The 23,969-nt window shown below is 34.2% G+C and overlaps 1 protein-coding gene across 8 annotated transcripts in view; it reads right to left on the reverse strand.

Annotated features, from left to right (window-relative positions):
• The window catches only part of Ankrd28 (ankyrin repeat domain 28), a 176,469-nt gene that overhangs the window by 69,391 nt on the left and 83,109 nt on the right, over positions 1 to 23,969 (reverse strand). For all 8 annotated transcript variants that reach the window (XR_003300762.2, XM_026388531.2, XM_026388533.2 and 5 more), the window contains 5 exons: positions 18,069 to 18,147; positions 13,464 to 13,534; positions 7,341 to 7,541; positions 5,549 to 5,636; positions 536 to 678 (listed from right to left, as the gene is read on the reverse strand). Coding sequence is in view for 7 of the 8 variants with exons in the window: in XM_026388531.2 (XP_026244316.1) it covers positions 536 to 678; positions 5,549 to 5,636; positions 7,341 to 7,541; positions 13,464 to 13,534; positions 18,069 to 18,147 (582 nt within the window). In the remaining variant the exon portion in view is untranslated. The remainder of the gene's footprint in view (positions 1 to 535; positions 679 to 5,548; positions 5,637 to 7,340; positions 7,542 to 13,463; positions 13,535 to 18,068; positions 18,148 to 23,969) is intronic.

Here is a 23,969-nt window from a genome sequence, read left to right on the forward strand (position 1 = left end):
GAATAAGACTAATAATAACCTAGTCACATAATGCAAGTGTGCCTGACCTGCTGGTTTATGCAAAACTGGAGGAAATGGAGCTACAGAGTTTGAAACGTGATGGAAAAGAAAACCTTCTGGAAAATCACCTTTGGAATTTACTTTACCTCAACATATTTTGACATAGTACGTTGATTATAAATTAATACACTGTTTAAAGAACTATAATCATTTGGTTAAATGAAAAATATTGTAAGAAATCTTTTTTGGGGGGGTGGGTACTGGAGAATGAACCCAGAGCTGTTTTATCACTGAACCACACCTCCAGCTCTTTTTAATTTGGAGTCAGGGTATCACTAAATTGCTTAGGGCCTTGCTTAGTTGCTGAGGCTGGCCTTGAAGTTGCAATCCTTCTGTCTCAGCTTCCAGAGTCACTGGGATTACAGCTATGAGTCATCAAGCCTGGCTTCTGAAATCCTTTTAAATCTGAAAGTGTTTGCCAGTGTAATAAAATTCATAAAATACTCCATTATTTTATATTGCTCTATATACCTACATCTACTCCAAGATCTAGAAGGTACTTGACTACACTGATCATTCCACTGGAAGATGCTGCATGAAGAGGCGTATAAGACTTCTTATCTTTGCATGTCACTTCAGCTCCATGTGCCACAAGTAATTTCACTACTTCAATATGACCTGGAAATGTGTTGAAGAAAAAGTAGAGATGAGCATATATAAAATATTAAATATAATCCTGAATATATTTAAAGAAAGACAAATATGCATATTAATCACATAATGCATGATAACCAACAATCAATCTTGTTACAATTTGAAAAAGCACAGAATAAAAGATTTCAGAATCATTTCTATAAATATTGGTAGAGGTAAGATTAAATATGATGCACTTTATTTAATTTGTCCAGTGTCAACACTACAACTAATAAATCTTTTGCCTAGATCTTCTGGTCCCCTCCTACCCTCACAGACTGACTTAATGCATTCTTAAGTTAGTTTTAATTTTTAACCTTGTTTATATTTCTCAGCCTTACTGGAATCTTGTTCTTATAAATCTGGGAGTGACTTCGGTTTGTTTCTTTCTAATTTTTCTTTTTCATGTTTGAGATGGGGCATTGCTATGTTACCAAAGCTCAAATGCATGGGCACAAGTGATCCTCCTGACTCTTCAAGGGGACTGCCACAGCACCTGGAAGGCTTGTTTCTCAAGAAATTAGGTTTTCTTTTTGATACTGGTAATTGAACCCAAGGGCGCTTTATCACTGAGCTACATCCCCACTCCTTTTTATTTTGAGACAGGGTCTTCCTAAGCTGCCTAGGCTGGCCTCCTGCCTCAGCCTCTGGAGTTGATGGGATTACAGGTGTGCACCACTGCATCCAGATAAAGCCCTATTTTAAAAGAGGGTTATATATAGGGAAGTGAACCACTAAAAACATTAAGAAAGGGTTTTCCATAGCCAGTTTGGAGGTGATTCATTTCAAAGAAAAAAGGGGAGAAAAGTTCTAGAGTGAAATAAATTATATTACTTTGCCTGGGTGGCTGTAGCCAAAAAAAGGTCAATTTATAGAAAGATAAGCTGAGGAACAGAATTTAATTCCCATAGGGTTCTCTACCCTTTCAGTCCCAGTATAAGGGATTGAACCCAGGGGCACTCTACTCCAGATATACACCCATGCCCTTTTTTATTTTGAGTCAGGGCCTTGCTAAATTGCAGAGGCTGACCTTGAACTTGTGATCCTCATATCTCAACTTCCAAAGTTGCTGGGATTACAGGTGTGTTCTACCATATTTGGCTTCTAGAGCTATTTTTTGAGTGGCATCCATGAGACATGTATGGTATATAGATTTCAGAAGAAAATAATAAACACCATCTTTAATTTAATTCCCTTAGGAATTAAGAACATTTTCCACATTTTAATTTTGTTCAGGAATGGACAAGAAAATTAAAACAGACTGTGTTAGAATTTATTTTCAGGGAAAGGAGGAGGAAAAAAACAGTTCATATTCATTTAAATTATGCACTGCTTCAAGAAGAAAAAAAAAAAAGTTAACAAGTTGCTAATCAAGTAATATTAGCTGGGCAAGATGGAGCATGCCTATAATTCCAGAGCTCAGGAGTGAGGCTGAAGCAAGAGGATCCTAAGTTCAAAGCCAGCCTCAGCAAAAATGAAGTGCTAAGCAACTCAGTGAGACCCTGTCTCAAAAAATAAAAAGGGCTGGGATGTGGCTCAGTGGTCGAGTGCTCCTGAGTTCAATCCCTGATACTCACACCTCCCCAAAAAGAAAAGAAATATTTATTCAATGTCAAAGTCCATAATAACAGGATTTGAGGCAGAACATGCCTGGATAAGGCTAAAAGTACTGAAAACACTGAAAAGATTGAGGAAGGATGATGGCAGAAACAAGCATAAATTGAGGAGAGAGAAATGGCAATTTATTTGGGGTCAGGGTTGGGGCTAGAGAATATTGATAGAGACTTCAGTAACAGCATAAGGAGGTGGGACCTAATGGAAAATTTAGGGAACCTCAACCAGTAGATGAAAGGAAGCCTGTGAGAAATAAATCACAAGATTACAAGTAATCCCTAGTATCTACTGTAATTTTTTTGAAGGGTGGAACTGGGGATTGATCCCTGGGATTCTTTACCACTGAGTTACAACCCCAGATATTTTTTGAGACAAGATCTTTTGCTAAGGTGCTTAGGATCTTGAAAATTTGCTGAGGCTGGCCTCATGTTTGCAATCCTCTTGCCTCAGTTTACTGAACTGCTGAGATTACAGGCATATACCACCACACCACACTAATGTCAATGGATTCTCTGGACATAATCTAGAGGTGACAATGTTCACACTTTAGGCTTGTCTTTAAGATGGGTGACCCATCAACAGTTTCCTGTTTTCACTATTTAGTTCTTTAATCCCATATGCCTAGAGTTGTTTTAGAAGCTATGTGTCATCTTGTTCAATGCTTGCAAATGAAAGGAGAGTTATGAATCTGAATGCTTATGCTCAAAAATTAAATGGCCAGTGCTATAGTTTCAATGTGTCCCAGCACTAAACTTAATATCTAATGCAACAGTGTTAAGATGTAATTTTGTGTGGGAATGGGTTTGTTATAAACATTGAATTTAACTATCCCTTTTAACCAGTGTGATGTCTTGTACCATGCTATGATGAGGCACAGCCTACACCAGATGCCTATGCCTTGAGCTTGGGCTTCCAGCCTCCATAACAGTAAGGAAATAAATTTCTGTTCATTACAAATTACCCAGTCTCAGGTATTGTTATGGTAGCACAAAATGGACCAAGACATGTAGTGATTTCCAAGAAACATTGAATTACCTTTTTCAACCATAATAGAAAGGTCTAAAATATGATACTATATCAGTGACCACAAAGCTATGCTAGATCACCTGAGAAACACATAATCAACTCTTTATGGAGTTCAATTATAGGAAACTACAAAATTACTCTGGCCTTCCATTTCATAAAAATAGCTGTTAAGACTAATTGTTCAGGAGTAAAAGGCCTGATGCATTTTGTTTAATGTGTAAATATTTTAATATACAGTATTAGTTTTAAATCACAGCACTGTTTCTAAACCATCTTGAAAAATAAACTACAACAGAATATTCAAGAAAGTTCCCAAGACTTAAAGTAGAAAACTATCAGGTGTGAGGAAGAAACTTTAGTATGCCACAGAAGACTTGCTTCTGAATTTTTTACCTCAAAAAAAATTATCCATTACATATCTAAAGGCACATACTTTTGGTATGAAACACTAAGTGTTCAGCCTCTGGCTATCAAAATATTTTATCTATCTATCTATCTATCTATCTATCTAATTTTGAGACAGGGTATCACTAAGTTTCTTACTGCCTTGCTAAACTTCAACTTGTGAGTCTCCTGTCTCAGGCTCCAGAGTCACCAGGATTATGGGAATTTGCTACCATACCTATTCTGGCTATCAAAATAGTGACATGTAACAAAAATGTTAATCTTCATCTTTAATCATTCTTTGCACCTATACTAAAATTTCAGAATTGCAATTCAGCATGGATTCTTCTGGACCTTAGAATATCTGTACTAAAATTTGATAATGATGATACATAAGATTTGATAGAGAAAGATACACATACATGGAGTGTTACAACTGATTTGCATCCATTTTACAATGTTATATAGGTTTTTAAGGTTAATTACCTTCTACTTAATCTTTAATTTTTAAATGAGATAGGAAAGACAAAACCAAGAATAGAAAAACAATGAGGAAAAGCTACAACTATCACATGATTCTTCCAAATTAAAAGAGACAAAATAGCAAAAGCAGAATTATTAGAATGTGTAAGGCCCTGAGTTCAACTCACAGCACTGGCAGGGAACCTAAAAATGAATTACAACCTTTGGCAGAAAGAGAGGAAGTCCTAAGCTCCATGGATGCAAAGGGAGGGACTTCAAAAATAAAATGTCTGTTGAGCACAGTGGCACACACTTTAATCCCAGCTACTAGGGACGCTGAGGCAGGAGAATCACAAGTTTGAGGCCAGCCTGGACAACTTATAGAGTCCCTATCTCAAATAAAAAATCAAGAGCTGGGAATGTAGCTCACTATACACTTGCCTAGTATGTGTGAAGCCCTATGTACAATCCTCAGTACTGCAAAAACAAAACAAAAACCAAATGTCTACACCCATGACTTTTTCCAAGAGGTAAAACCTAGCCTTATAAGACTTCTAAGGTTCATGGCAGGTTATATTTCCTCCATGCTTAGAGATCTGTTTCTATCTGCACGGTCTCAGCACTCACAACAGAGTAGGAATGCTATTTTTATGCATTTCACAATATTCTAAGATAGGCTGAATTGCCTCTTTAGTTTTCCAAATTATCTCAAGAATCAAATGTTTTGTTAGTGCTTGTATCACTAATTTGCATAAAGTACTGGGTGGTCTATCCCAGGATCATTTTCCTCATGAGGTCTAGTTTTATTTATTTTTATTTGTTCTAATGATTTATAAATGACAGTGTAATGCATTTTGATACGTCATACATAAATGGAGTATAGCTTCTCATTCTTCTGGTTGTACACAATATACAATTATACAGGCCATGTAATCATATATGCACATAGAATAATAATGTTTGAGTCATTCTACTATCATTTCTATCATGAGGTCTAGTTTTAGAGGGCAATCAAATAAAAAATAAAGATGCACAAGAAACTTAGTGCTTGGCCCAATATAAGATTTCTTAATACATCTTCATAACTTATATATTAGAATGAAAACATAACCACAACTGGCTCATAGTAAACCCCAATCTCAAATTAAAATCAGAGGCCCACAATTGAGATCTTCCTCCCTTTATAAATAATTTCAACTAGATTTTCTAGCAAAATTTCGCTGTTACTAAGATGGTTTCACCTGAGCAGGAAAATCAGATACGGTGTATCTTTTAATTGTGTTAGAAATGTTAACACAAATAGCAAGAAATAAAATGTACTACTTTCCTAAATATATAATGTGAAAAAGTAAATTCAAAAAGTACATACCCATATATGCTGCCCAATGGATAGCACGCCTATCCTTCTTATCAAAAGCATTAATATTGGCACCTCTGGACAAGAGTAGCTTTACCATCTAGAATAAAATAAACACAGTTTCAATGAAATTCAGAAGTAGAATTGTTCAGCCTTGTGATGAGTACTTATCTTAATTTCTCTGGCACTATATTTCTAGTAGAAAAGGAACCAGATGGAATATTTAAGGCCTTTTAACATAACAGGATAAAGTATGAAAACTGCGTTCACTGTGGGTGTTACTGAAGTCAGGTAGTATCTTTCTAGAAACCATTTATTTCTGTCCTGGTATTTTATGAACAACTAAGTATAAATAAGAAGGTCTAAAGTTAGAATATTTAACAAGAGATTTTATTCCTATTCATAGCCCAACTGTTATTAAAATGCAAAGTGAATACTCTTCCCAGAAATGTCTTAAATTTAATTTAGGTACAAACTTAACATCTACAAAATGATTAAACTTGAAGGTTACTACATAGTCTACTTATCTCACAAAGTACCAAGAATAATAATTATACCTAATCATATTTACAATATTTTCTTTGTTGAAGGGAATTCCAGATTTAAATTAGGACACATTTTGTGACCTTAATTATAATGGAGGCAAGGATTTATGCTGAAAAATCAGAAAAGTATAGTGGAAAGAACACTGCAGCCGACAGCTCCCCAGCTATGGAATCTTGGGAATGATTCTCTACCACTTGGAATTTTTGTGTCTACAAAAATGAAGGACTAGGAGCTGAATATTGTAACATATGTCAGTAGTCCCAGCTATTCAGGAGAGGCAGAAGGATCACTTTAAGCCCAGGAGTTGGTAACCAGCCTGGGAAACACAGCAAGATCCTATCTCATTTTTTTTTTTTTTTAAAGGCTGGAAAAGTTCATCTCAAAGGTTCCTCTAACAGTTTGGTTCTTCCCTGTCCCTCATGCACTTATAAACCTCACTCTTTGATAAGACAACTATTGTAAGTGATGTTTGCTGGAAGACAACTAAATACTAATTTGCTTAAATTGATTTCTTCTGATGGTCTGTCACTGAAGAACTCTCTTGACTAAATGCTGAAACTAATTTATAAGAAAGCATATTTCAAAATTCTTTGCCACTGGGCTGGGGATGTGGCTCAAGCGGTAGCACGCTCAATTGGCATGTGCGGGGCACTGCGTTTGATCCTCAGCACCACATAAAAATAAAGATGTTGTGTCCACTGAAAACTAAAAAAATAAATATTAAAAATTCTCTCTCTCTCTTAAAAAACAAAATCTTTGCCACTATCATTCTGAGTGAACAAAGAAATTGCCATCTTCCCAGATTCATTTTTTCCACAATAATAGAACATACCTTTCATATTACGTTAGCTAGCAGGCTGTTACTCCAGGTTGACTATAAAATTCATATGCATAAGCAGCACAAACTAAACAAACTTCCAAATTTGAGAAAGTTTTATCATGGAAAATAAAGTTTGAAGATTTGCTATGGGCAAAATTTGACAAATATGAGTAAGATATTTTTATTTCCTTTTACTATGGTCTTATAAACGGCTAAAGAAGGGAAATTCAGCCAGGCACAGTAGTGCCTGTCTGTAATCCCAGCTGAGGAGACTGGGAGGAGGCTGAGGCAGGAGAATTCCAAGTTTGAGGTTAGGGCAACTTGCTGAAATCATGTCTCAAAATAAAAGTTAAAAAAAAACGTAGGGGATGGGGCTTAGGTGTATAATGCTCCTGGATTCGATTCCCAGTACTGTGGAAGGGAAAAAATATCACCTACCTCACCATGTCCACTGAAAGCTGCATGATGTAATGCAGTTCTTCCGGCTCGATCAGACACATTTACATTACTCAGAAGAGGTACCAAAGCTTCAGCACACTTTACAGCTTTATTAGCAGCAGCGATGTGTAAAGGGGTTTGCCAATTTTTGTCTCGAGCATTAACATCTGCAGAATGCTTCAAAAGTACCTGAACTGCTTCCTAAAACATATGAAGATAAGTTATAAAAGACAAAATAGTTAACAGTTTTAGAAATTGTTTACATATATGTATATGCATGAAGGAAATAAAATTTCCTGAGGAAATAAGAAAATTCTGCCATTATTTAATGTTAAGATGAAATTTATTAAAGAAAAAAATTCAGAATTTACAGCTGAGACATTCTCTTTACATATGTTTCCATTAAAGGACTAACAATCTCTAACAAAATGTATGAAACAAGCCAGGTTGTGGTGGCACACCTTGTAATCACAGCTACTTAGAAGGCTAAGGCAAGAGGATCTCAAGTTTGAGGCCAGCCTGGGCAAATTAGCAAGATTCTACCTCAAAATAAAATAAAAAAGGACCTGGGATGTAGCTCAGTGGTAGAGTGTTGCCTACCACGTGCAAGCCCCTGGTTCAATCCTCAATACCACACTCAAACACACACACAAAATTACAAAATTAAATATTGACAAGTGTTCTTCAAAAACATTCATTTTTAAATATCATGTTTCTGTTAGTAAGACACAACTTATATACTGAACAGTATTAGGAGATTTATTATTTTTCCAGTGAAAACATAAAAATTTGAAGTATAATGTTTCTCAAAGTATTACACATGCTACATTTTTAAAAATGAAAAAAAGTCACAAGGTCTAGTTCATTAAATTATTTTTTTCCCAGAAGCACATGGAAAACCCCACACCACCACATTAATAAATTGGGCCTCATGGCAGAATTCCAAGGATTTTAGTATGTAATCAACATTAAGCAATATAATCAGAAATAAACTTTGCAAAAACTTTTTCCTTATAGTGATAATCCTATCTTTGGTAGATAAATACCAAAATATGTATGAAAAAAATACCAGAACCAAAATAGAATCTTAGTTCTGTTATTTACAAGGTATACTAGTCAATCTTATAAAACTGACTCCTGGTGATTTTATCTATAAAAGTAGGGAGTGATGTGGTGGTATCATAAATCTTCTCAATTTTGCTTTAAGGCATAATAAATTAATGTACATCAAGTTTAAAGTATAAATCGATATAAGTATACAAAGTATCAAGGAAGACAAAACAAAATACTATTGTCTATCAATCACTAACAGCTTTTTAAGCCCTTAAATTAAAAAGTAATCAAAATCACGAAACAGCACAAGTACCTAATAGGGTTGGCAAAAAACTGAAGAGATGCGTAGTAATTCATGGGCGTCCTACCTGCTAAGGAAGCCAATTAACTAATCAAAAATGGGAGAGGTATGACTCCACAATTCCACTCCACTTATTTGCTCAATTATAAAAGCAAAGAACAACAACAACAAACCCCTCAAAAAACAACAAACAAAAAAACCCACTCCAGATCCATCTAAGAATGCTCATAGCAAGCCATGTATGGTGGTATATGCTATAATCCCAGCAACTTGGGAGGCTGAGGCAGGAGGATCCCAAGCCTGAGACTATCTCACTATTAGATAGTGAGACTCTATCAAAAAACAAAACAAAACAAAACCCAAACAAAAAAACCTCATAACATTTTTTAAGTCAAAAACCAGAAATATAAATGTCTATCAATAGAAAAATGAAAAACAAACTGAAATACATTTGTACAATACAACCCAGCAGATAAAAAGGAATGAAGCAATAATAAATGTAATATTATAGAATCTAAAAATGTTATGTTAAAGAAATTAATACACATTGAATGATTTCGTTTTTATTAAGTTCTATAATACAGAAAATTACTCCATGATGAGAAAAATCAAAACACTGGTTGCCTCTGAGGTTGCCCATCCCCACTTCTAAGAAGGATACAGTATGACTTAGGGATAAAATAAACACTTTATTGGGGAAAAAAAGGTGATAGGTATGTTAGTGGATGTCTTAGAAAATAATTAAAAATAAAATGAAGAATTCATTACTTCATATATTGCAGGGCCAACACGCCTAGTAAAGATGCTGGAAATAATACCATTAAAACTTCTGCAGAAATATTAATGCTCTATTAGGAAGAACAGTAAAATCAAAACTATTGTTTCGCTGGAAAGCAAGAATAAATCCAGTTTGTGGGGAGCGGGGGTTGTAGCTTAGTGGCAGAGTGCTTGTCTGGCATGTGTGAGGCACTAGGTTTGAGCCTCATCACTGCATATAAACAAACAAACAAACAAATAAATAAAATAAAAAATTCTACAATGTAGTTGTCTATCTATAACTACAATTTTTTTTTAAATCCAGTTTGTGAAAAGGAGATGTAAAGTGGCACCTAATAAAGGCTGTAAATAAAGCAATTAAGACTCATAATCAAAATAGATCAGTGCTTAATTTACTTACTACTCAGAGTAATACTTACTCAAGTAGCAACCTCAGAGAAAACTAAAGAAAATTTCTAAAGGCTGGGACCTTTAAAAAGGTGAAATTTCAGAAATACAAATCAAAGAGCACAATGTCATATCCTACTAAAATTCTAGATCATATTATTGGTACATAAGACAATAATGTGGGGATAACAAAGGGCATAAGTGGTTTCACCAACAATAAATATTACCATAACCTCAATTCTAATTTTTCAGTTATTACAGGGTATGTGTAAGAAATGCCTGCTGGTGTGCCTGGAAAAAAACAAACAAACGAAATTTAAGTAACATTGTGAAATATAGAGTTATGGTAAAAGGTTATATAATTGTCCTCATTGTATTAATATCTTTGGAACAATCTAGACTAAGATTCCACAGTAATAACTAGCTTTCTCTTTGGTTCTGTCTGCCTTTTTTTTTTTTTTTAAAGCAATTCTTACCATTGAGTTGAAGGTGGCCCTGGAAAAAGAAGGGTTAGCAGGTTTAAAATAAATACAAAGTCTAGATGAACCAATAACATACAATATAATTACATAATTTAAACTCAGCTATCTTGACAGAACTCTTGATTGGTCTTGATTAATGTTTGTGATAAATTAACTTCTCTCCTGTGCATCTTAACATGTTGTTAGCTATGCATGTCCTTGTGGAAATTAAGAAAATGATCAATCCAACTGGGCATGGTAGTACATGCCTGTAATCCCAGCAACTTGGGAGGTTGATGCTGGAGTTTGAGACCAGTCTCAGCAACTTAGTGAGCACTTGTCTCAAAATAAAAAGGGCTAGGGACATAGATCAGTGGTATAGCATCCCTGTGTTTAATTCCTACTACCTACCTGAGGAAAAAGAGAGAGAGAGAGAGAGAGAGAGAGAGAGAGAGAGAGAGAGAAGAAAACAATCACTTCAATTATTTTGTATAGGGTTTTTCTTGTGGTATGTCAAAAACCTAAACTAAAAGCTACTTAAAATTTTGCCTCTGAAAGACCCACCTCTTTACATGTCCCTCTATGTCCATAGCTATATAACCAGTAAGTATAACTCACTTTGCTCTTAGGATGTAATCAAAACAATTAAAGGAACATAGTGAAACTGATAATTTTGAGTAGGTTCTGTATCAGTCCTTTTTAAAAATTTTTTTCTGTAGTTATAGATGAACAGAATGCCTCACTTTATTGGTTGTTTTTATGCGGTGCTAAGGCTTGAACCAGTGCCTTATACATGCGAGCCAAGTGCTCTGCCACTGAGCTAGAGCCCCACCCTATAGCAGTTCTTTTAATTCTGAGATTTCCTTTTTAAAACAAAAATGTTCCACGTTCACAGAAGGTATTTTCTTGTAACAACCACATTTTTATAGCTGTTTCCCATTATCCTGCAAGAGTATTAATCCTACATAGTTCATTCATTTTTAGGCAGAAAAGCAGACTTAAGATCAGGCAAGTATATAGTTTTTTTTTTTAAATATTTTTTAGTTATAGACGGAAGAAATATCTTTATTTTGTTTTTTCATTTTTATGTGGTGCTGAGGATCGAACCCAGTGCCTCACATGTGTGAGGCAAGCGCTCTGCCACTGAGCACAACCTCAGCCCGTATGAGTATATAGTTTTAAGAAACCAGGAGTAAAGTCTTTGGGTGGAATCTGCCACAATGCTCAAATGCTAATTTTTTTTTTTTTTTTTTAAAGAACTTTTGGTCTGTTTTATAACCACTGCAAAAATAGAAAGTGTACCTTCTGATTATTTTATTCTGGTAAACTCCATTACTTTTAATAGTTATGTTCACAAAAGTCATATTGAAAAATGGGTAGATATGGCTAACATTAATAGGTTTTACTAAGAGTAATGTTTATTTTGATTGCTAAAGAAGCATCCTTATGTGGGGCTAACCCAGAAAGACACTAAGTAAACTTTTCACAAAATCTCAAATTCAAAGTTATTTTGGCTAATATGTCTTAGTTTTCATAATAACCCCCAGATCTGTTCATGACTTAGATACAAGATATCCTCCAAAAGCTCATGAGACAATGCAAGAGTTTTCAGAGGCAAAATGATTAGCCCATGAGAGGTACAACCTAATCAGTGGATTAATCCACTAATGTGGATTAACTGGGCAGTAACTATAGGCAGGTAGGGTATGGCTGGATGAAGTAGGTCACTTGGGTGTGTCTTTGGGTTTTATATTTTATCCTTGGTGAGCAGAGCTCTTTCTCTGTTTCCTGGTTCCCATGTCCTGAGCTGTTTTCCTCTGCCACGCCCTTCTGCCACGATGTTATACCTCATCTCAGGCCCAGAGCTATAGAGATGGCCAATCATGGACTAAACCTCTGAAATAGAGAGCCAAAATAAACCTTTCCTCCTCTAAATTGTTCTTGTTAGGTCTTTTAGTCACAGTGAAGAATAGCTAACTAGAACAACATCACACAAAAACTTGAGGTGATATCTGAAGCTACTTCTTCAAATCTAAGTTCCATAAGTTTATCAGGAACAGCACATCAAAGTCTTAGATTGGAATCAGACTGCTTGCTCAAATGTGGACCCTTCCTCCTCCTCCTTATCAGGAGGCTTCAGCTAACACACTATATGCCTCTGTCATATGACAGGATTTGTAATCTGTCCCAGTCATTATTTCCCTCTACTTCTCTTTTTGTGCCAGGCTCTTGTACTGGGTTCAATATATGGTTACAAGGAGGAATACAAAGTAGAATAAAGAAGCAGGAATTCTCCCAGTTTTTTTCTGAGGCACTAGAGAGAGCTGTCTTTCCTTCTCTAGAACTACTTGGTCCTATGATTGGAGCAGGAGCAGTTGCTTCATTTAGGAGTTCCTTTCTTATCTTTCTCAATTTGAGTAACTGAAGAAACACTGAATTAATATCAATTAACACAATCACATACTTTCACATTTAAAAAACTCAAACAAGCCCTGATATCAAACTAGGTAAAAGAGGTGCTTTGGACATAATGTATTTTAGAAAGGCACAGTATACTTTATAAAGTAGTAAAATGACAGACAAAAGGTCCAGGCTTTCGTCTCATCACTACCAGCTGAGTAGTTTCTAGTTGCCTTTAAATGTCTATCCCCATAAAGTTGTTAAGAAAGACAGAAAATATGAAAGTTACAAAAATACTTTGCAAACAATAAACATTCTCTAAAAATATCACTTATTTTGAAGAATATATAATATATAAAGTTACAAGAAGGAACTGTTCCTTCTTTTAAGAAACCTTATACATTTTAAGGTTATGTATTTCAAACTGGTAAAATGGGCAATCAAGTAGTATTAAAACTAATTTCAGTGTTTTAACTAAACAATAGTTCAAATAATCATTACACATTGATGAGATTATGTCTTCATTACAATCAACAGAATCTTTGCAACAGGTTATTGTGAACCAGAAGAAAAAAGATCTGAAGAAGATTAACAGTTAAAACATGGAACAATTCATTTGGTTTGTATAAATTCTCAAGTAAAATGACTAGTCTAGATAGTTAAAAACATTATTTGAATATGGACTCAGGCAGGCCTACTTGATTGTTTTTATATACAGTACATTTACTAAGAGAAATTTCATACCTCACTACAAGATGCAACTGCTCTGTGTAAAGGTGTCAACCATTTGCTGTCTTTGGCATTAACTCTAGCTCCTGCAACAAGAAAAAAATAAATAAATTGAAATATTTTACATAAAATACTTAATATAAATCTCTTGAAATAAGAGTTATATATGATCCAAACTGGAATAAAAAACAATTCAAAAACTACTTTTTTATACTTTCTAATTTAAATTACCCTTAAATCATAAAACAAAATCATCTCTTAAAAACTGATATAATTATCCAACAAGGTAATAGCTTTTATTAAGAATAAAAAAAAATCATTTATTTATAAGCTAGATAAGCCACCTTTATACAGAGCATATCCAAGAAAGATCAGATCCCACTTAGAAATATGAGTTAAAAACTGAAATACTCAAATAAATGAACATAATACTACTTGGAGATAAATAGCAGATTATTCCAACGTGTTCATTACATTTCTTGCTAATGAAAGTATGTCATAAAGTAATAAAATAATACCAAAATACTTCTACAGCTATAATTAAAAATGTCTGGACTAGAAAGGAACTAATCCACATGTCTTTTTGGGTTATACCTTAACTAAGGTTTAAAGGAGGAATTAAAAAAAATCAAGTATGCACAACTGTTTAGAAATCATTAAGTCAATGGACAAAATTTACCCTTAACAGGATACAAACACATTTATTAGACAAAAAGTGTACTACATAATTGTTACCAAAAGTTGGTCCTTGTCCCTGATATCAACTGAACAACGAGGACACGGTTTTGAGAAAAAGAAAAAAGAAATTTTACTGTTTTGCTAGCAAAGAAGTAGTATTGGAGATTCCTGTCTCAGAGGCTGCAATTCTCCCTATCTGGGAGAAAAGAGGTTTTTAGAGAAGGGATTCATTCCAGATGTCCTGGCCGGGGAAGATGGGGTTCTACATGTGCTCTGATGGGGGTTGAAATTCACATACTATCTTGGGAGATGGTCATTTCCTGTATCTTCTGGTGGCATCTCCTTTCTGTTATGGGTGTGTACAGATAACTTTAGGCCTAGGATGGGACAAAGGTGATCCTGTGGCCTTTCACCTTCAGGTTAGGGAGAGAAAGAGGAAGAGGAGGAAAAGAAAACATTTACATTTTAAAATAAGCCTCAGTTGCAGAGTAGCAAGGCTATTTTAAAAGCATGAAGTGGACCACTGTTACATCATGAGGGAAACAAATCTACCTTTTACATGAAATCCATTCATTTGTACTCAAGCCCCAGTCAAACAGAAATAGTACACAGGATCACTCTATAAGTAGATAAGAAACAGCTCTGGCTCTTGGAATTGGCAGACAGGTCCTATCCTGTAAATAATCCTCTCTCAAAATGAAAAATCAAAAGGCCTGGGAACATAGCTCAGTGATAGAGCACCCCTGGATTCAATCCCAGTACACAAACATAAATACACACACACAAAGTAAAAATCTAAAAAAAAGCTTAAGTGTACATTCACATTATGTCCCAATAAAAATAATCAACAGTTTCAGAGAAATTAAGTGTATAGTTTCAACACAAATTTATAACTCAACTTCTCAATTATCAAAGGTACTGTTTCAGTATTGCAGTGTTAGTGTTCAAGAAATTCTCACTTTACTTGATACAGTCCCAAACTACAAGAGTAGTGATGCTCACAATTTGGATATGCCAAAAGAAGCCATAATGTGAAAAAGTGAAAGTTACTGACAATAAATTAAAAAAAAAAATCATATGCTGAGGTTGCTAAAATCTACAGCTAAAATCCATTGTTGTTAATCTCTTATTGTGCCTAATTTACAAAGTAAACTTTATCACAGGAATATACATCTTGGAAAAAAAGCCCATAAACAATAGTGTAACAACTATGTACATAGGTTTTTACATTTTATTAATTATTTAAGTAATCTAGAAATGTTTAAAGTATACAAGAAGATGTACAAATGTTATATTGCAAATATTATGTCATTTTATATAAGTGACGTGATCATCTTCAGATCTTGATATATAATAGGGGTAGAGGTCTTGAAACTAATCTCCTGTGGGTACAAAGTGATTATACTCACTCAGAGCTTTCTAGGTATGTGAATAAATATGCTATGGAAACAAAGCAGACTAAATCCCTGACTTCTTGGAGTTTACATTCTAGTACGAAGAATAACAAAAAAACAGGTATAATAGTAAAAGGATAACTATAATAGGAATAAAAAGATAACAAAGGAGAGACTAGACAGTGGAGGTGGTGGTAGTAATCAGAGAAGGCCTCATTGATGAGGTGACATATGAGCAAAGACATGAAAAAGGTGAAGGAGTAAGTCATGTGACTGACTAATTAAAAGTCTGAGGCTGAGGAAACAATGGTGCAAACACCCAAAGGTAGAAGCAGGCCAGAGGGTCAGAGCAGAGCAAGCAAAAAGGAGAGTAACAAAAACTGAAATTAAAAAAAAAATCAGGGGTGCGGAACTGAGGTACATATAAAATGTTCAGGCCAACTGCAAAAACTTACCTTTTTATAAGGAGAAATGTGAATAACTAAATTCATTTAAAACTTTATTTTTCCTTTGAAAAGAAGCTACATGAGCTATTCTACCTTATGAAAATGATAAAATATCGTATTAAAATATTTTTCAAAGGAAAGATAAAAAAGCTTTTTATAAACATACTTCAGTTAATTTTATACATTCTCTCAAATGCGGACATCTGAACACACAAGACTCATCTATCATACTTACAAAGAAAAGGATGTCAATTTTCTACAAAAAACTGAAAATCCTTTTGCAAACATTCACATTTAAAAGGAGAGGATTAAGTTGACCATGAACATGTGGAAAGTTTCTTGTAGGCATAAAAATCTAAAATGACATAGCTCAGTGGCAGAGTGTTTGCTACCAAGTACAAGGCTCTGGGGGTTCAATCCCCAGCACTTAAAAATGGAGGGAAAAAACCCTTTCATGTTGAATCAAATAAAATAATGTCTATGATAAAATAAAAAGTAACAATTAGAATTCTATGTTAAAATAAAGAAATATAGCAATACAATTCTTACCAAAGTCATCAACATTAAAGTAAATGAAAGCCAGGAATGGTGCCATACCCCCATAAAACTAGTGACTTGGGAGGCTAAGGGAGGAGGACAGCAAATTTAAGGCCAGCCTCAGCAAATTCAGCAAGGCCCTAAAAGCAACTTAGTGAGACCCCTGTCTCAAGTAAAAATAAAAAGGGATGCAGATGTAGGTCAGTTGTAAAGTACCCCCAAGTACCAAAAAAAGTATAAATGAATGAATGAATAAATAAAGTAAATGGAACTCTACTATTTGTAACATGACTAATTCTCCATGTAAAAAAAGAAACTGTTTCTTGGACAATATTTGTGACAAAACTTTTCATTCACATATAAATCTGTGGCCTATCAATTTACATTATTAGAGAAGATGAACCAGTTAAGAAGAAACAGGATTTATTTTCTTTAATATCCTCAGTTTTTATCTCTGTTAAATTTTAGCTTAAAACTAGCGAGCATCTATAGATGAACAAATATCTTCAGGGAAATACATCACAAATGAAATAATTCATAAACTAAAAAAATGTAAGTTGAGTCCATACCCACCCATATTGATTCTAATTATTATGAAGTTCATTATAAGCATAGACTTTTAAATTTTATGGGTTTATAATGGCAAAATTCTATGGGAGCTACTATTTAACAGGATCTTTGTGTAAGATTTCTGTTCTTAGGAACTGAGAGAAGTATCAAAGGAGTATCCTAATTAAAAATATCAAAGGAATACTACTACTTCTCCAAATTTACTATGCATATATCTGTGCAATCTGGCAACACCAAAATTGGTTCAACTGCAGGTATTCTTTCCTAACAAATATCTTAAAAATCTAGCTCTAACAAAATTTTTGTCCTATTTTTTTAAAAAATTTGTTTTTAGCAAAAATATTTCTAAGATCTATTTGACTACTTATTTTAGGAATGTAGGCAGTCTAACCACAATTGGAGCTATTTGAATACAGTTCTAGCATTACTTCAAATTATAAACAATGCAAAGAACTGAGCAAAAATTTTTTTAAAAAGCATAATTTCTTGAAGAACATTATAGACTCTGAAATAGAATTAGATAAAAACTATTCAAAGACAGAAAACCTACTGGCACTGTTTTGAAAAATACATTTATAATCAGACTATATCTTAACCACTTCTACTGCTGCACTTGTTACCAAACTGAGGTAACAATGAGGCCTATTACAGAAACTTTAACATTTATAATGCTTATCCCCTACTCTCATTATCTTGATATATTTTTCATTTTCTCATAGTATTTATTTTTTAATATACTGTGAGTTTTATTTGTATTTATTATTCATATTCATCTGTTCATCCTTATTAGATCATAAATTTTTGTAAAGGCAGCAATCTTTGTTTCATTCTTTAATGTACTCTTAGCACCCAGAACAGGATCTAAGTAATCAAAATTTTTATAGTAGGAATAAATAAGTTTCAGATATGAAACAAATATGAAGAATAACTATTTTTGAGACACATTATAACAAAAATACACATAATGTATTCTTATTACATAGAGGTGACCATACCAGATAGAATAAGGAGTTCAATGATTTCTGCATCTCCAAGGTAGGCAGCAGCATGTAATGGGGTTCTCTTTTCATTGTCCTGTAATAAAAAAGGAAAGACAGCATATTGGTTTCAAAATGAAGTTTATTTTATACAGCTTAAATGAAGAAAAAAACTATTAATTTTCAACTTATTATTTCAATAACTCTAGCATACAAGTCCCACTGACAAAACATAGGTTATTAGGTTATTTCTTTGATAAAGAAAAGCCTTAAAATTTTTCTTTTTTGGCCTTGAAACAATAGTCTAGGTTGAGCATATTTATGTTGAAAATCTGATACCCAAAATGTGCACACAAGTACCAAATATTTTTGAGGGTTTTAATGACTCAAATAGAAAATTTCATACCCAGAAACTTTGTTTCATGCACAAAATTATTAAAAATGTTGTATAAACATTATCTTCAGGCTATGTGTTTCAGGTTTATATGAAACAAGTGAATTTCATGTTTAGATGTGGGTCCCATCCCCAAGATATCTTATTATGTACATGTAAACATTACAAAATTGGAAATCTAAAATCCAAATCACACTGGAACATTTTGGCAAGGAACACTCAATCTGTACAAAGTGCATTAAAGAATAAAAACAAAAATTTAGATGTCAAAAAAATTGCTTCTCAGTCTTTCTTATATTGCTATTATACACGGGCAAATTCTTGTATACAATACTTTTTTTTCCCTTTCCAATATAATTTCAGTTTTTATATAGTCTAGAGTAGTTGTTGACTTAATAAAACAAATCTTAACAAACTAAGAGACTTGCTTATCAAAATGTTTCAACAGGAATACTCACAGTGGCACAAAGAAACTGTTTCTAGAGATTTGAAATTATCTTTTACAACAATTTTAAGGTTTTTTTCCTTAATGTTCTTGTCATTTTAACTTTTATAGCCAAAACATGAATGTCATTTTTAAACATAAGAAAACACATTTTTCCAAATCTTCCTCCAGGAAAGAAAATTACATTTAATATGCTTCATCGACCTCCTTCCCCCGAACAACACTGTCTTCCAGTTGGAGAAGCAAGGTCTTAGGACAATATCACACTCAGGGATTTTATAATTAACAGATTCCATCTAAAGTTACAATGGAGTATTGCTGACTTGACTACATTTGAAAATTATTAATTTAGAAATACTTATTTTTTAAGTTCATATCCAATGTTTCTGATGTAGGCTTTTATGACAGACTATTAGTTGTTTTCTGCTTTGTCTCCCCTTTGTCCATAGAACTAATGTTTCAGCTAGTCACTCAGCCACAGAAAACGATACATTCCTACCCTACGGAGTTACTTATGATCAGTATGGAACAATGGTATATGTTTGCAAGTTAATAGGCAAACAACTTCCAGATCATCTTCAACTTACAAGACAACTACCTCAGAGGTGGACTAATATTTTTCCACTTCTTTCAGGCTGGAAAGCAGATGTGAAATTGAGCATGCTTTGGCCATGCAGATGTAGACCAAAATCCTAGCTGACTTCCAAGAAACGAGTTTCTGAATGATCTCATAGAACAAAATGCCCACCAATTTGGACCACTAACTTCCAGACTATTAAGAGAAATAAACTTATGCAGTTTACCATTTGGGAATAATTATTGTAGCTCAAGATTTGTTTTGAAATAAAAAGTTTATTTTATAATAATTTTCTATTTGGGGGATCACTCAATTATTCTAAGAGAGTTGAGCCACTGAGAATAAATTAGGAGTTAAAAAAAAAATACCAGGCAAAACAGGGGTTAAACACTGACAGGTAATAATAATGATGATATATTATAAGGGAGGTTGGTATACTGCTATTAACATTAAATTGCTTAGTAAGCTAAAAAGAGTTCTTGTCTAACCACAGTTAATTTCAATAAGACCATGTTTTTTATTCTAAGATATGTCTCAAGAAACAGAATACACTGCACAGAAATTATTCAACAAATAATTACTAAAAAAAAAGCTAACGGAAATATCTAGCTATCAACGCTGAGTACTGATTTAGTCATTTTTAAAAAAGAGATTCTTGGTCTAGGCTTTTCAATGCTAATTACTAAAACAGCAAACTTCCTCAGTGTTTAAATATGATCCAATCTAGTCAAATTGAGAAATATATCTATCACACAGGGGAAAACATACACATAATACAATGACACATAAAGTAAGTCATTTGTATGTGAGAGATGTCTGGAATTCTGTGATTCATTGCCTCAAATCCTATTAATGTATTTTATAACTCACATGAACATAATTTTTCCTCTTTACAAATAAAATTTAAGAAAAAAGGGGAACTGATTAAAGGCTGGGGTTGCTCAGTGGTACAGCACTTGCCCAGCATATGTGAGATACTATGTTTGATCCTCAGCACCACATAAAAAAATGAATAAATAAGAGAAAGGTACTGTATCTATTTCAATTTAAAAAAATTAGGCAATAAAATATTTATTATTCCCATCATCAAAATGTGTTAAGATAAAGTTTAAAAAAAGATAATCTCTTGATACAAAGTAATTACATGTCAAGAAATTTTTAAAGTAAAAGATATTTCTACATGTGCACAGAATCAATGATTAACTATACTGACTCAAACAAAATGCTGGAAACAATATTGATGCTTCTCAAATGGTTACCTAAAATTATGGTACAAGAAGCTCTTAATCTTCATTTAACAGATCCACATGATTAATCAATACTCTTGAATAAAATGAATGATGTTTTTGATACACTAAGTATTTTGATTAGTAGTGTATTATTAACACACACATTTTTGTTGACACAATGGCTGTGTGTTTATCAAGGGTAAGATATGTTTGTGCTAACTGGATCCATTATCCTAGCAATATGATTTATCTAACAACCTACAAACTGATGATATGAAAATCCTAAAAGAAAAAAAAAACGGCTGTTATTTCATTATCCCAGGCTAAATACTATAAATAGACCAAATAAAGACTTGCTACCAAAAAAAGAAAGTGCTATTTACTGCATATGGCTAAAACAAGGAAACACTAATTTGAACAATAAACAGTAAAAGTCTCAAGGGTTTGCCTTAAGTTTGTTTCCTAAGGACCTAATTTCTCACATCACGTAAAGAAAGTCAAAAGGCACAAATAATGCATCGTGGGTATGATCTAAGCAAGAAAGAGGACAAAGGACTCCCATCAGTGGACAATACATTATCAATGAAAAAGTCTAGAATCAATTAAAAAAAAAAAAATCAAGCCAGACTGGGTGCCACATAACTATAATTTCAGCACCAAGGGAGGACAAGGCAGGAGGATTGCAAGTTCAAAGCCAACTTCAGCAACTCATTGAGGTCCTGTCTAGAAATAAAATTAAACAAACAAAAGTCTGGATACACAGCTCATGGTAAATCATCCCTGGGTTTAATCCCTAGTGTATATACATGGATACATAACAAATACACACAAAAACAAAATCAGCTAGTGCACATACATTGTTACCCTGAAATGCTTAGAGATCACTTTTAAGATTCCCAAATACCACTTATTAACATTATTAGATAAGAGGACTGTAGATCCACACAATGAAATATTATGCTTCTAATTTAAAATAAGGAACAGACCTCAATATTCCTATCAATGGAACAATCTCTACTGCACAGCGTTAAATGTAGCAGAGCAACTGTATGTATACATTTATATATATATATGTATATATATATATAAAAGTTTTATATATGCTTAAGCTTCAATATATATTAACTATTTCTGAGTAAAAATACTCAAACACAGTGACTGACTTTGAGGAAGTCAGAAAGCTGGTTGAGGAGAATTTCAAGTATGAGAGTCATTTTGTACTGTTCAGGTTTCTTAACAATGCACATGCTTCAAAAAAGTAAAAGATAAAGATGGCCCAAAAGTCTGCTCATTAAAACAGATCATAATGAAGAGTAAGATATTCTGACAGGTGTGACTGAGGCAATACACTGTAAAGTAGCAGGGAAGTAACAAGATCCCTGTGGAGCATCAAACCCAAGATAGGACCTCAGAAAGAAGAATGAAGTACACTGTCTCTCCCCCCATCTTCTGTTCCAAGACTGGCTAGGAACCAAGATGTCTCCTTATGGGGCATGGTAAGCTGGAGACCCCAAAAGTCCCTACTGCCACTGAAGACTACCCAAGAGACTCTTATGTCCCTGGATAGTTTATAGAGTTGCTGAGAATTCATCCAACTGTATTACCACAGAATACAGCCCATGTATATATCCTCTACAACCAAGATACAAGCTGCTATGATCTGGTACCATCATGAAAACAGATCTACCTCTAGAGCACTATACCTCCTGCAAGGGGCTCGTTAGCCACAGGATAACCCCATACTAGAGACTGTTATCATTCCACCATGATTACATACATTGGGTTGCAGCACATCAATCCTGGCTGCTCAGATCCTAGGCTCAGTAGAGAAGGTGAGCCCCCAGTTTCCAAACAGGGAGCCAGCAGACTGCACAGAGGAGAAGTCAAAACACAGGGGTGGCTTGTGTGTGCTTATGCTTATGCTTGACCAGACAGCCCACTGCACAGCTAGTTGAACCACAGTACCCATGCACACCCAAACCTAGTCTGATAGTCATCCAGGTGGCAGCACAGCTCCACCACAAATACACATTTGCAGCCCAGGCCATTAGTGTAACTATAGGCCTCACTGTTAAGAATTACAAGAAACTTCAGAGGCAACAATACTGAGTTCACCCCAAATCAATGTTTATATATCATACCAGGAAAAAAAAACCCCAACCCTATCCTTGTGGAAGAAAAAAAAACAAACCAACAAAATTGGAAAAGGTGATTGTTGCACAGATATCAGTGTAGGGATAACAGATAACATGAATAAGAAAGAAACAAGGCACCTTCAAAGATTATTTTTCAGTGTCTAAGCCAAAAAAAAAAGTAAATTTATAAAATGTCTGAAAAAGAATTCAAAACAATCCATGAACGCTTAGTGAGATAAAAGAAAAGTGACAAAAAAATTTATCAATGAAATCAGGAAAACAATTCATGACCTGAATGAGAAATTCAACAAAGACTTTATTTTAAAAAGAACCAAAAGAGGCTTGCAGCTGAAAATCTCAATGAATGAAATAAAAATTCACTGGTTGTGGTGGTGCACACCTATAATCCCAGTGGTTCAGAAGGCTGAGGCAGGAGGAGCAGAGTTCAAAGCCAGCTTCAGCAATAGTTAGGCCCTAAGCAACTCAGTGAGACCTTGTAGCTAAATAAATACAAATAGGGATGGGGATGTGGCTCAGTGGTCCATTGCCCCTGAGTTCAATCCCCAGTGCAAAAAAAAAAAAAAAAAAAAATCAATTAAGAACCTCAACAACAGGTTACATGAAGTAGAAGGAGGAATGTCTGAACTTGAAGGTAGGTCTTTCAAATTAATGAGAGTCAGAGGTTAATAAAGAAGAAGAAAAACAAAGAAAGCCTCTGGGACACAATTAAGGGAATAGATACTTGCATTATGGGAGTTTCCAGAAGGAGGATAAATGGAAAAAGTCACAGAAAACTTATCTAATGAATTAACAGCAGAAAAACTTCCCCCCAAACTGAAAACTTTTAGACATGAAAGAGAAATAAAGTATTTTTCAGACAAGCAAGAACAGAAAATTAATCATCACTAAACTGGCCTTACAGGAAATGCTTAAGGGAGACTCAAATCTAGAAGTAAAACAATGGTAACTACTGCCAGGAAAACATGTAAAGGGCACTGCGCTCACTGGGCCCTCAAGACACCTGGGCTACCCATGATTCTCAGCTCATGATATGGGTAATTCCTGGCACGTCCGGGTGTATATTTGGTGTAATTTCACATGCCTGCACCATGCTGAGCTTCCTGCATCTGAACTTTCCC

Source organism: Urocitellus parryii, chromosome 3 (genome assembly GCF_045843805.1).
Source record: "Urocitellus parryii isolate mUroPar1 chromosome 3, mUroPar1.hap1, whole genome shotgun sequence".
NCBI classification, from domain to species: domain Eukaryota; kingdom Metazoa; phylum Chordata; class Mammalia; order Rodentia; family Sciuridae; genus Urocitellus; species Urocitellus parryii.